The 13,557-nt window shown below is 43.6% G+C and overlaps 1 protein-coding gene across 9 annotated transcripts in view; it reads left to right on the top strand.

Moving 5' to 3' along the window:
• CCDC138 (coiled-coil domain containing 138) overlaps window positions 1-13,557 on the top strand; it is a 96,959-nt gene that overhangs the window by 27,685 nt on the left and 55,717 nt on the right. For all 9 annotated transcript variants that reach the window (XM_039529928.1, XM_039529896.1, XM_039529887.1 and 6 more), the window contains 2 exons: window positions 792-908; window positions 2,922-3,114. In XM_039529928.1, the coding sequence (XP_039385862.1) occupies window positions 792-908; window positions 2,922-3,114 (310 nt within the window). The remainder of the gene's footprint in view (window positions 1-791; window positions 909-2,921; window positions 3,115-13,557) is intronic.

The raw sequence follows: 13,557 nt of genomic DNA, 5'->3' as shown, positions 1-13,557 counted from the left end.
TTTCACTTATAATGCGCTAAGATTTTTTGTCTCCCAAGGACAGCATTATATTGGGGTAGAGGTGTACATGTGAACTATCACTTGAAGGAGAAAAAACGGTTACCAGTACTTTGTCTACTCTAACTGTTCTTTGAGATGTGTTGTGCACATATGCATTCCATGAGCCAGCCTTCCTTTATTGTAATTTGGAAGTGTCATTGTTTTTCTGCTGCAAAGGAACTGAGAGGGAATCAGGGTGACTCCGCCTTTTATACACTCAGCAGCATGCACAAAGACGTCCAAGTACTGCTGGCAAAAGTCTTTGATTCAAGTGCATTGGGTGCACATGCACACATACAGTGGAATGTATATGTGCACAACGCATCTTGACGAACATCATTTACCATAGAAGTCAGTAGCCATTTCTTTCCTTTGGAGACAGAGTTAAGGTGTCAGTGCATTTTACAAAGAGAAATCAAACAAACTACACAGAGAATTCATAGGGTATAAATCCTAACCCTATGTGAAATTTCACATGGATTGGGCGCATACTTTTTGAGAAAAACAGGAATTTATGCAACATTTTGAGTCCATTTTAGAAGTCAGCTTTTTAAAAAAATAATCTGAGTTACATGCTATTAAACTATAATTATGTAATTTTTATGTACTTGCTGTGCGTGTGCTAAACGTATTCAATGCACTGGATCTGCCAGATAAGTATTTGCATGTGCAGTCCATTATCATCCGGGAATTTAAGTTGTTTACTCAGTGACAGATGCTGTATAAAACTATCTTCATGTACATTTTTCCAGCTTTTACCTATCGTTGCTGAACAACTCCAGTGGATGCCATTTGTGAACCCTAAACTACATATGCCTGTAATTAAATTTATTTACTGGGCTATAAGGCAGCTAAACTGTGGGACACAGGTAAAACATGTATTCTACTTATAGAATAATTCTTTAATATTTCATGTTCAGAATGCTCATTCTCAGAAGATGCTCAGATACTGTTATATAAGATAAATAGATGCTTTTCGATATACTGAGTATAGTTTTAAAAAACCCATCAGCCTTCACAACATTCAAATAATTTGCTGCAGATATGAGGCAAAGGGAAAAAAATTAAGATAGTAATTTAAAACTGTTTTGTTATGTCACAATTATTTTTATCAACCCTGTATTTAGTTTTATATCATAGATCCGATCCATTCTTTATCTGTCTAGGGACTGATGTAGCCCCTATTGTAATGTCTGAGAACCTCACAAATCTTGAATTTATCTTCACAACATTCTTCTCAGCTAGAGAAGGAAATCCACATTTTATAGGTGTTAAACAAAAGATGCTCCTTAAGTGAAACCTTGTATTGTTTAATCCTGAAGTAAATGCTTTCATCCAGTATGTAATGGAAGTTCTTACAGAACCGTACTGTAGCAGCATAAATGGTGTCATATTTTACGGTCCAATCCTGCAAAAATGTATGCACATGCCTAACTTGTATACTCTGAGTAGTCCCTTTGATTGCAAAGCTAGGCACATGTCTAAATCTTTGCAGGACTGGGGCCTTAGATTCTAATAAGTGATGCTGAAGTTACAAAGCAGATTGTTTTTACATGAGCATCTGTATTTTTTTTTTTAATTTGGATCACACTAAAGATGCATTATATTAACAGTGTGAAGAATATATTCTGTCCCCCCAGTTTTGCCTTTCCAGTTCAGTGACATGAACTCCAATAATATACTTTTTCCTTTGCTGGTGAAGAGTTCTATAATATGTCAGTGTATTATGCATAAATTCTCCTTAATTAATTTTACATAATTGTAATTACTTAATGTATTGATTTTCTTTAATACAGAAACACATTGGGTCAGACCTAGACAAAAAAATGAATATGAACTGTTGTAAAGGCTACTGGGGTTTTAAGACTGTCCCCTAGCAAAAGAGTAACAAAGCATTATATACATGAGTGATCATTTCTTTAAACTTTGGAGGCATTTTATTGCAACACTATACCGTAACTAAATGGTTTAGTGTTTCCAAAATCCATCCCGCTTTTGGTTGGGATTTTCAAAGGCTCTTAAAAGAATTGGATGTTTACTGCTATTGAGTTTCAGTGGGACTTGAGCATCTAATTGCCTTAGGCAACTTTGAAAATCCCCTCCTTTAAGCTTAGCTTTAATTTTGAACATTTTCCATATGGGAATATATTTGATAGCTGTGGATGAAAAGAGAATTCGCTTGTCACTTTTAAATGTTATTGTGCTGAAACATTGGGTATAGAATGTCATCCCACAGCCAATATTTTTCTTTAAATTTGTTTTCATTTATAATTTTACTTTTCACCAATACATGATCTTAAACTACATCACTCCTTTTGCATTCATTACCTAATTTACTTCAATCTCACATGGACTGGTTCGTTACAGAAAATTGACATGTGAATGTCTGAATCTTGAAATGGAGGTCATTTACAATGCTCATAAAAAAATTAATCTCATTATTCAATGCTTCCTTCTCTACTAATTGTATATTGTCACTCAGTGTGGGAGAGTAAGTGCAAGTTGGTAGTTTAGTAATTTAATTTTTTTTAAATTTAAATTGTGTCCTTAAATTGTCTTTATGGGTACATTGCAAATATTGTATTCTACTAGATTTAACAGAACAGTAACTGCTTTTAGGTTGCCATCCCATAGTATCTAGGCAAAACAGGATAATTTAAAGGCAGATTCTGTTACAGTCTGGGTTTACTAGATTTATGTGTGTCTCAATGTTATTTTAATACTGGCTAAGTTTAATTGTAATATTTTTAATTTACTGCCACCAGTTTATATAACATCCCTCAGAACGTACAGTTCTAGAAATATAGTACTTAAAGCAAAGTTTATTTTAAAGTCGTGTGATTACATTTACTATTATAAAATGGATACAATGTTTACAACAGCATTCAACTATGACATCAACAATGAGGAGGCTTGGTGAAGACATATTCAAAGGCATAGTAACTAAGGGAAACCAACATGGCTCTTCTGAGCAACTTGCTGAAAGTAAACCAAAGATAGCAGCTTTCTTTAAGAGTTCCATTTTACCTTTGAGATTTGTATCAACTTTAATTGTACTCAAAACAGTAACACAAGGTAAGTTCTTAAATGTTTTTATTGCATTTAGTAAATAGCCTTTGTCTGGGCAAAAACCAAATACACAAAGTCCATCAAGTGAATTGTATTATATCTGTCTGAAGTACCTTATAATTGTAAAGTGAGGAATATGTTCTTGACGTTTTATTTTTTTAAGAAACAAAGTATGCTGCAGCAAACAGAAGGCTTTCTAAAGTTATAGCTTGAATTATATTAAGATGTTCATATGTAGCGTATGATATAAATTGACATTGTCAAGGGGGATCCACAGCAAAAAGGGAAGTGGAAAATAGACATGTTGGTGATTGTATATTTCACATGTTTAGCTATCCAAAAGGATAAAAATGATACAGGAGTAAATGAAGTTTTATTCAAAGTTCAATTTAGTTTTTTGAGTGATGTTATGGCTGCCTAGGTGATTCAGATAGCTGGGGGTTTTTTATAGCTGAAATAAATAAGCAGTTGTTTTTGCACTGCTTTTTAGGGAGACCGCATGTTTCATGTTCAGGCTAGTAGTATTCAAGCATGCTATGGTAGTCATTTGCATGTTTGAGTGCATGGTGAGCTGCATTGTACTTGTTGCTGACATATCTATTAAGTAGGCATGGTAATAATTTCGTAGGTGACTTCCCTAACTGGAGGACAAATGATAGTGAGATAGAATTGGGCAGAAGATATGTTCTAAATTGGTGGGTCATTTCTAGCTGTGCTGAAATTGGGGCTGGTACACACCCGCACACCATGCAGCCCTTATCTTAGCTGCCTGCTATTTTGCTCTACCCCCATCCTCTCTCCACTGCCAAAGGCCAATCAGAACCATGCTGCCTGAGGCTGGGGCAGGAAAGCATCAGTTCTTCAAGTGATCATCCACATATTCCACATTAAGTACCCTTGCATCACAATCCCCATCTGAGGGCATAAAGGGCAGAGTGGGCCCTTTCCAGTTTATCATCTGCATAGTTGCAGGATGGAACCCTTGGCAATGTCTGCTTCTCTTGCGCACTATGAGAGTTAGCTTAGCTAGTTTAGATTGTTTTAGTATTAGTGTTAGAGTAATTGTTTTCTTTTGTCTGTTGGTCTATTAAAAAACAAGACTATATTATATTTAGCATAGTCAATCAATACGTTTTTGATAACCTAGCCCCAAGTCCACATACAGGAGTACTAGGATCATGGCAGAAGTTAATTCACTAAGGTTTAAGACCTGTCTTTCATGTGACACTGCGATACCCATCAACGATGGTCACACTCAGTGCTCGATATGTCTTGGTGAAGGACACAATCTGGAACATTGTTCCTTGTATTGCTCTTTCTCCAAGCACAGAGAGAGCAATGGAGGTGAGGCTGAAATTATTCCTGCTGGAGAAGTCGATTCACGTCTCCTCAGACTCAAGGAGATCTTCAGAGAATCCTCAGTGTCAGTGCGCCTCGATTTTGATCTCCTGGGTGGCTTCCTTGTAGAGGCCTCCTTCATCTGCTGGTACATTAGCATTGACATCTTTCATGTGCAGTAAGGAGCACAACTGCAAAGATGAGCCTAGGTCAACTTTCCTGGCACTTAGCAAGAGGCGGAAAAGTCACTATGACTTACCCTGGGCTCAGTCGGCAAAGGGTCATAAAAGCAAGAAGGCCCATTCCAATACCAAATTCTAAGGCAGCTCACATGATACCGTCTAAATCTAAGGGCAGAGCTGCCTATGGTACAGAATATCGTACAGAGCACCTTGATATCTAGTGCCTCTACACTAACTACATCCTCAAAGTAGCAGTTTTCCACTTCTTAGTATTGACTAACTCTATAGTTCCTGATACATTGGTCCCGGCTACCTTAGTACCAAAACAACACATGGTACTAAGCAACCTCTCAGTGGGCCCAGTATCCGAGTCAACTCTGCTGGAGATACTTAGGAAGGTCAGTACATAGCTCCTTGAAGTACAGCCACCATGGTTGGCCAGAGAGGTATCTCCCATACCAACGTAATCTATATACAGGTTATACCTGATAGGACTGCCTTTCTCCTAGAAGAGGCAACCCCCTTTTTTTTTTCCTCCTCTACTGCTGAGCACAGCAGAGAATCATCATCTGCTTGCTTTTTATCTTCCCCCAGGATAATTCAGTGAGAATCTGAGACAGATTCCAGGGAAGAATTTCAAAGGAGCTAGAAAGAGGTCAGGATCTCAGAGGGGTCACCCAATTAGGTATCCCCCAGTGTGCCCTCCATTGCATTAATCCTACCCATATTAATTCGATTTCTGACCATCCTGGACCACCTCCTTCAGATGTTCAACACTGTTTCAGGAAACCTGCCTCCTCCACGGGCTAGGTCTCCGTTTGGCAACTCTGTTGCTCCAACCACAGCTGCTGAAAAGACCAGAGGAGGCGAATGTTAAAAAAAACATTCTATAGAGGAAGAACATCAAGTTCGGGCTGAATTTTCCTCCTCTTCCCTCAGTGAGGCGATGATCCAACCTACACTGGCCTCTGTAGATGAATTCAGGGTTCTCCAAGACTTAATAAAATGCATGACGATATTCCCCTTAAGATTATGCTAGAGAAACAACACAAGTTCTTGGACATATTATGCTTTGCAACACCAGGGAGCTTAACCATGGCAGTAATTGATGCCCTGCTGGAGCTTGTCATTTCCATCTGTCATTTACCTGCTTCTGTCTTAGCCTGGTTCTGAGAAGAGACAGAAGACTTCAAGTCCCTGCAAAAGGATTGGAATATTTTTTTCATTCACATCCTGCACCTGGCTCTCTACTTGTGCAAGCAGTATACGGGAGAGCACAAAGCAGAAAAGTCCTCTGAAATCTGTCCACACTGAAAAGGAACAAAAACATTGAATCTTTTTTGGCTGGAAGGTCTACTCATTCAGAAGTGCAAATGAGGATAGCATATTACCGTGCGCACTCTCAAGGTAGGATTTCTTAAAATAGGTCAAATCTAGTTTTGTTGATAGCACCAAGCAGAGCTTAAATCTCTTATGTCGGAGAGCCAACTGACAGCTTGGACAGCACTACAGACTGTTGAACATGTCTGACTGGTGCAAACAGTGGCCTCTGCAATACCTATGAGAAGGTTGCCATGGCTCCCCAGTCATTCAGTATTTCTAGAGAGGCAAGGTGACAATTTAGGACCTCCCATTTTGAGGGAATTGACTTCTTCAGTAGGGAGCTGATGAAGCCATCCATACTTTAAAAGATTCCAGAACTATCCTATGCTGCTTGGGATTTTGTATCCCAACTCAGACAGGGAAGCAACCATGACACCAAACATGTTTCAGGCAGCACTACTTGACACAAGACTATGGTCGTCCAGCAAGGTCTTCTGAGCCACTGAAGAAGAGGCAGAGACTTCACCGGAGGTGACCCTCTCTTTTATCTTGGCTCCCCATAGTAAGGTGTTTCAAATGGGCAGCAGGTTTGACACCAATGTTAGTAGTCTGCTTGGACATCTACAGGATCTTTTCTGCTCTAGTCTCTCTCTCCCCTCCCCCCAACACCTTTGGCATTACCTCAGTCTGGTGGGTTCTTGAGATTGTGACCAACGGGTATCCCATTGACTTTCAGTCCCTATCAGGCTCTAGTTCCAGGCAATCAGGCTGGTGATTAAGAGAGATGGTCGAAGTTGGATGCTGGGCCAAGGGCAATGGTGAAACTGGGGTCTAGGGACAGGCTATGGGTCAGAGCTGAGGTCAGAGTCCATAGACAAGCCAAATAAGTATTATAGTTGGAGTCCAGATGCAGGCCAATGGTTGAAGCCTGGTTGTGAGTGCAGGGGTCAGGAGGTGGATGCAGGGCTGGAGCAGGTCAGTAACAGAGCTGGAGTAAGGCCAGAGTAGGGCATGGACAAGGATTGGGCAGGCTGGGACAAGGCTATGGCAAGGCTGGGACAGGAACAGGAAGTGGATAAAGGGCAGGCTGGAAGCCTAGGGAGTCTGCTGCGCTGTGAGGCAGGAGGAGGTTTCCAGGCTGGGTCTGTGCAACAGTACTACTAACTTGCAGCTCTGGTGGGGTCAGTGAAATACCTGTACCTAGGGATCATCTGACCCAAGCGCTGCTCAGGGATAGGTTGCTGCAGCATGCCTGAGGGCTGAGTCACTGCAGGCTCTGTTGGAGGGATGAGTCATTGCAGGTGAGTTGCTGCAGCATGCTTGGTCTGGCGGCACATTTGCCGCACAATTCCTTTCAATCCCCTTTCCCATTTCCCATCCCTTTTCAGAGACCCTCTTCATGAGAGACAACTGAAGCAGGAGGTGGAGTCCCTCTTACTACTTCTGTTGTTCCTACTTGTGTCCTTGGAGTTAAGGCACCAGGGCTTTTACTCACACTCCTTAATTCCAAAGAAGAAAGGGGGCTGGAGACCCCTCCTTGATGTTTGATGTCTCAACACTTTCATCCATTGATTTAAGTTCAAAATGTTAACCCTAGGTTCTTTAATTCCTTCATTAGATCCTATGGACTGGTTCATGGCTCTTGACCCACAAGATGTCTATTTTCACATCTCCACTGGAAATACCTGAGATATTTGGTAGGAACATCACACTACTGGTGCAGAGTCCCAGCCCTTTGGCTTTTGTTCAGCTCCAAGGGTTTTCACCCAAGTATCTGTTGGTAGTGAAAACTCACCTAAAAACCAAAGGAATCCAGATACATTGTTACCTTCGATGTCTGGCTAATGTGAGGAAGATCACCACAACAGGCGACCAATCCAGTACAGACAGTCCTGAAACTTTTCATCTTGCTAGGTCTTAGGGTCAACAGAGACAAAATCCATACTGATTTTGAAGCAGAAAATAGAGTTATTAGGAGTAGTGTTCAGACCCCAAAACAGCTTGAGCTTTCCACAATGAAGGTTTCAGGCAATATTGGACCTCATCAGTCAACTTCAGTCCCACCGGAGAATGTGTCTCAGACTTTTAGGATACATTGTCATGTATGTTTATGTCACACAGCATGACAGACTTCACCTTTGATCCATGCAAAGATGATGGAGATCATTGTATCGACGCAGCAGACAGTGCATATATTTGGCCTAGTGAATGAGGGAAGCAGTGGACCTGATTTTAGTAAGGCTTTTGACACAGTTCCACATGATAGTCTTATAAGCAAACTAGAGAAATGTGATCTAGCTGTAATTATTGTCAGGTTGGTGCACAAATGATTGAAAAACTATTTAGAGTTTTTCTATCAATGGTTTTCTAATCAATGGTTTGCTATCAAACCGGGAGGACATATCAGTGGAGTTCTGCAGGGATCTGACCCTGGTCAGAATTTACATTGACTGGGATAATGAAGTGGAGCTTATAAAATATGTGGATAACACCATGCTGGAAGAAGTGCTAAGCACTTTGGAGCACAGGATTAGAAATTAAAATTACCTTGATAAATAGGAGTATTGGTCTGAAGTCAATAGTAAAGCCAAATATAAAGTACTACATTTAGGAAGGAAAAATCAAATGCAAAAATACAAAATGGGCACGTTTAGTCTTGAGAAAAGAAGACTGAGTGGGGACCTGATAAGTCTGCAGATATGTTAAGGACTGTTACAAAGAAGACAGTAATCAGTTGCTCTCCATGTCCACTGAAAGTAGGGCAAGAAATAATGGACTTAATCTGCAGCAAGGGAGATTTAGGTTGGATACTAATAAAAGCTTTCTAACTATAGGAATAGTTAAGCACTGGACTAAGTTACCAAGGAAATTTGTAGAATCTTCATCACTGGAGGTGTTTATGATCAGGTTAGATAAACACCTGTCAAGGATGGTCTCGACTTACTTGGTCATGACTCAACACAGGTGGTTAGACTAGATGACTTCTTCAGCACTACGTTTCTATGACTCCATGATGATAGCTTTCCTGCAATAAGTCCTCTCCTTGTTAAACTCATGTAGAGACCATTTCATCTGTGCAGCAGAGTTCCCTTTTCCATACCCCTGCCTGTAAAGATTGTGATAACAGATGCCCCTACTCAGGTAGGGATCTCATCTGGATCATTTGACTATTCAGGTATGATGGTCCGTACACACACATGTATATTTTAGAGCTCAGAGCCATCCACCTGGCATGCAAGGCTTTCTGTCTACTCTTTGGAAACAATAATTCAGGTGCTGTCAGACCACACCACAGCAGTGCACTATATCAATAGGCAAGGGGGGAAGCAAGGTCATCACTACCTCTGTCAGAAGGCCATACATCTATAGGAGTGGAGCATTCTACATTGTCACACCAATAGTCCTACATCCTCCCGGTCTTCAGAACATACTGGGATATCATTTCAGAAGAGACTTTTGAAAACCACAAGTGGTATCTCAAAGACACAGTCGTACACAACTTTTTCTTCAAATGGGGGTTCCCAAATTTAGACCTGCTCACAGAAAACTACGACAAATATCAGACATTCTGCTCCAGGAGGAGCACAAGCTCAGCTCACTAATAGACATCTTCCTCTTCCTTTGGACAGTGTGTTTGATGTTCATGTTTCCATTGATCCTCATGATTCCTAGCATCGTGAGGAAACTGAAGCAAGATACAGATCAAATGAGCATGGTAGCCCCTGCATGGGCATGGCAATTCTGGTTTTCAGAACTTCTAAACCTACCAACATAGCCATCTTACCCATTCTGCCTGACACAGTCTCTCAGAACAGTGGTCAGCTTCTCTATCTGGTCCAAAATCTTTACACCTCATGGCCTGAGTGTGGGCTGGATGACATCCGCAGAGGTTCAGAACATTCTACTCTGGTTAAGGAAACCTTCAGCCAGACTGACTTATAGAGCTAAATGGAAGAGCTTTTCTGTTTTGGCATCTCAGCACCCAATTTCTCCCTGATAGTACCAATTTAATCAATACTGGACTTTTTGTTAGCCCTGAAGCAATCTGGGTTTTCCATCAACATAAGAGTCCATCTGGCAGCAATATGTGAATTAAACTCTTATTCCCACCAAACAGTAATACATTTCCTGAAGGGTCTCATTTTTTTCCCCCAGTTCAGAAGCCCACCTCCCTCTTGGAACCTAAGTATAGTATAAGCAGTGTCGACAGGTTCCCCTTTGGAGACCTTAACATCTTGTTCCCTTTGCCACCTGTCCATGAAAATTCCTTTCCTGGTGGCCATTTTGTCAGCTAGGAGGGTAGAAGAGATTCATGGCTCTCGTGTCTGGTACCCTCTAGCATTTCAGAAGTACAGGGTTACCCTTAGACTTTCCTCTAAATTCCTGCCTAAGGTGGTATCAGAATTCAGTTTATTTAGATAGAACAAAATCATTCGGGAGCGAGCACACCTAGGCTATTCATGACTTTTGTTTACATGGTCAGGAACCAACCTGTATCCACTCAGAGGCTATCCGGGTGGGTTTCTGACCGCACAAGAGCTTATGAGTTAGCTAGAAGAGATCTTCCTAGCCACAAGAGAGCTTATTCTACTAGAGCTCTGGCAGCTTAGAACACAGCTCCAATGAACACTCGTAGCCAACAAAAGTCCAATATCGTGTGCATGGGTTGCATGAGCGGTAAGAGTGGAATCTCTGTGGACCACACATCTTGAAGAACCAATTACTATAGGTTAAGTAACTGTACTTTTAAGCAGCTGCCTTGTTAGCAGGGAAAGCAGCACCACTGTTGAAAGAGAGCAGGAGGAGGAGCCATTGCCAGAGTCCTTTTCCTCTAAGTGGGAAAGAGGAGCCCAGAGGAGTTGCCAGGCATATGTCATTAGGAGGAAGTATTGAGAGTGGTTGCTGCCTTCCTGTAGCTGCTCTGGAGTACCATAATGCCCTCTGTGACCAGGAAGAAGGAGCCGCTGCTCATGGAAGGGAAGATCTTGGCCGGGATCAACATAGCCCTTGCAACAGCAAGGAACGGATAATCTACCCCTGGGCAGGACACACACCCCATGTTTTGATAACTGGGCCTACAAATTTACCCTGTTCCACCCACCACTCCTTTGTAGGGTCCTTAAAGAAAGAGACTTACAGAGAAAAATGGACTATCAGAGGGAGCTTCACCATCATGGCTTCCACCCCCACCATTTCCTGAGACCACAGACCTTCTTTGTCCTAATCCTGAGAGATGTCCTGACCAGACTGGGCCAGAGAGCGGGACTCAGATGACATTGGCACCACTGCTGGCTCCAGCTGAATCCCATACACCGTGGGATGTGAGACTTTGTGACCTCCCCATTCCTCGTGCATCCTTTTCCCTCCCTACCTTATTTCTTATCTTTCCTATCCCTCGGCTTTTTCCTTCTCTTTACTAGGAGTCTCTGGTTTAGCCAGTCAAGACTGTATTCATTACTACAGCTCTGTAAGCCTGTGACCAGAAAGAGGTAGCTAAAAGCAATGCCCTAAACACCCCAATGCTGGTTTAAGTTGGTCTCGGAGTGGCTAATAAGACTGTGCTGTGCCTTTGTTTTTGCAGGAATGAGATTCTAAGTGAGAGTCAATATCAGAGACAGAAGCTGAATTTCAATCTCTGCTGTTCTTTTCTCCCCACTTTTTGCATGTGGCTTCACTCCAGCCCATCTCAACTAACTTACTTTATTTTCCCCAAAAAAGACAGTTATTACCATCTTTGATACCATCTAAGAGACTGTCAAATGAGAATTTTTAGGAGGAAAAATCATCTTCAGCTAAGGCATGGGTCTCAAACTCAAATGACCCCGAGGGCCGCATGAGGACTAGTGCATTGGCCCGAGGGCCGCATCACTGACACGCCCCCTTGCTGCCCCTGGCCCCACCCCCAAACCACCCCATACATGAGGCCCCGCCCTGCCCTGTCTCTTCTCCACCTCCTCCCTAAGCGCGGCTCCCGCTCCTCCCCTCCCTCCTGGAAAGTGCTAAGCGCCACCAACAGCTGTTTGGTGGCTTGGCGGCGGGGCACTTAGGCGGCGGGTCCTGGAACAGAAGGGGCCCCCCACCGCCGAAGACCGGGCTGCGCTTCGGCGGCGGCGGGTCCCTCTTTTCCCCACCCCGGCCGGTCCCGCTTCCCACCCCGGCCCCGGCCGGTCCTGCTTCCTCCCCACCCCGGCCCGGCCCGCCCCGGCGGGTCTCGCTTCCTTCCCACCCCGGCCCGCCCGGCGGGTCTCGCCTCTTCACACCCTCCACCCCGGCCCGGCCCGCCCCGCGGGTCTCGCTCTCCCCACCCCGGCCCGCCCGGCGGGTCTCGCTCTTCACCCCCGCCCGGCCTGGCCCCGGCGGGTCTCGCTCCCTCCCACGGCCCGGCGGGTCTCGCTTCCCTTCCCCACGGCCCGGCCCCGCCCCGGCGGGTCCCGCTTCCCACCCAGGCCCGGCCCGCCCCGCGGCTCGCCGCCCCTTACCCGGGCGCGTCTCCGGCGAGGCCTGAGCTTCGTCCCGCTCAGAGCCGCGTGGTGAGGGGGCGGGGCTGTGAGCGCCGAGGCTCCAGGAGAGGGGCGGAGGCGGGAGCCTCCGCTCTTCTCTTGGGTGCCCCTGCGGAACCCGGGGCAAATTGCCCCCTTTGCCCCCCCTCTGGGCGGCCCTGGGGAGCTCCGCGGGCCGCAGGGAAGAGCTCCGCGGGCCGCATGCGGCCCGCGGGCCGCGTGTTTGAGACCCCTGAGCTAAGGGGAACAAGGGATGTTGTTGTAATGAAAACCTTATTTAATATTTTACATTTAAAATGCTTTAATTATTTTTCCTTCTTTTTCTGTATCTTTAATAAAATGTTAAAAGGATTTTTAATGGTGTGTTTGCCATGGTACTAAGCAAGCTGAGATCTCTGTACACCAAACCTTGTTTAACACTGTTTAACGTTGGACAATAACTGGGTTATGTTAACACTTTTGGCCCATATATTCCATCTAAATTAATACACCTTCCTTCCTCCTGCCCTTCCACACACGGGGACCTGAGCCTCCCAGTGTATCCAGTATTGGGGCAAGAGAGAGAGACAGAGCACTTGAATCTGAGACAACCAGTTCAGTGAATTTGAGGTCCCCATGGGGGCATTCATCCCTAGATGGAGAGTATGCCATGTTTCTGCTATTGACATCCCTTGCAAGTTTTCACCATGGGGGTAATTTAATTTACTGTTAAATTGCTAATTGGTTAAATTTATCCTTGTTCTGTTCCATCTATGCATTGAGGTGGTGCTCATCAGTATCTGAGCATCTGGAGAAAAGGATTAGTCGATAGAGCTTGAGAGAGTACTACCACCTATTCTTTGATTCCTGATTTTAAATGAGGATTGTGCAAATAAGACCCATTCTTTGTTTTGTAGAATGTTTCCAAATTTTAAAACATCTGTTATAGAGAATAGAGGGACAGGGGGACTATTTATTTTGGAGAACTGGTAATGCACTATAGAGATTTTCACCTTTCGGCTGCCAATATAAATCTATCCTCAATGTCAACTTCTGTTCACCATCTACCCTGAGATCTATTGGGTGGTTATTCAGTGGCTTCCATGAAATGTGTTAGTGATTTCAGG

Source organism: Mauremys reevesii, linkage group 1, assembly GCF_016161935.1.
Source record: "Mauremys reevesii isolate NIE-2019 linkage group 1, ASM1616193v1, whole genome shotgun sequence".
NCBI lineage: Eukaryota > Metazoa > Chordata > Testudines > Geoemydidae > Mauremys > Mauremys reevesii.
The sequence above is the reverse complement of the archived record's forward strand: the minus strand, read 5'-3'. Positions and strand labels throughout refer to the sequence as shown.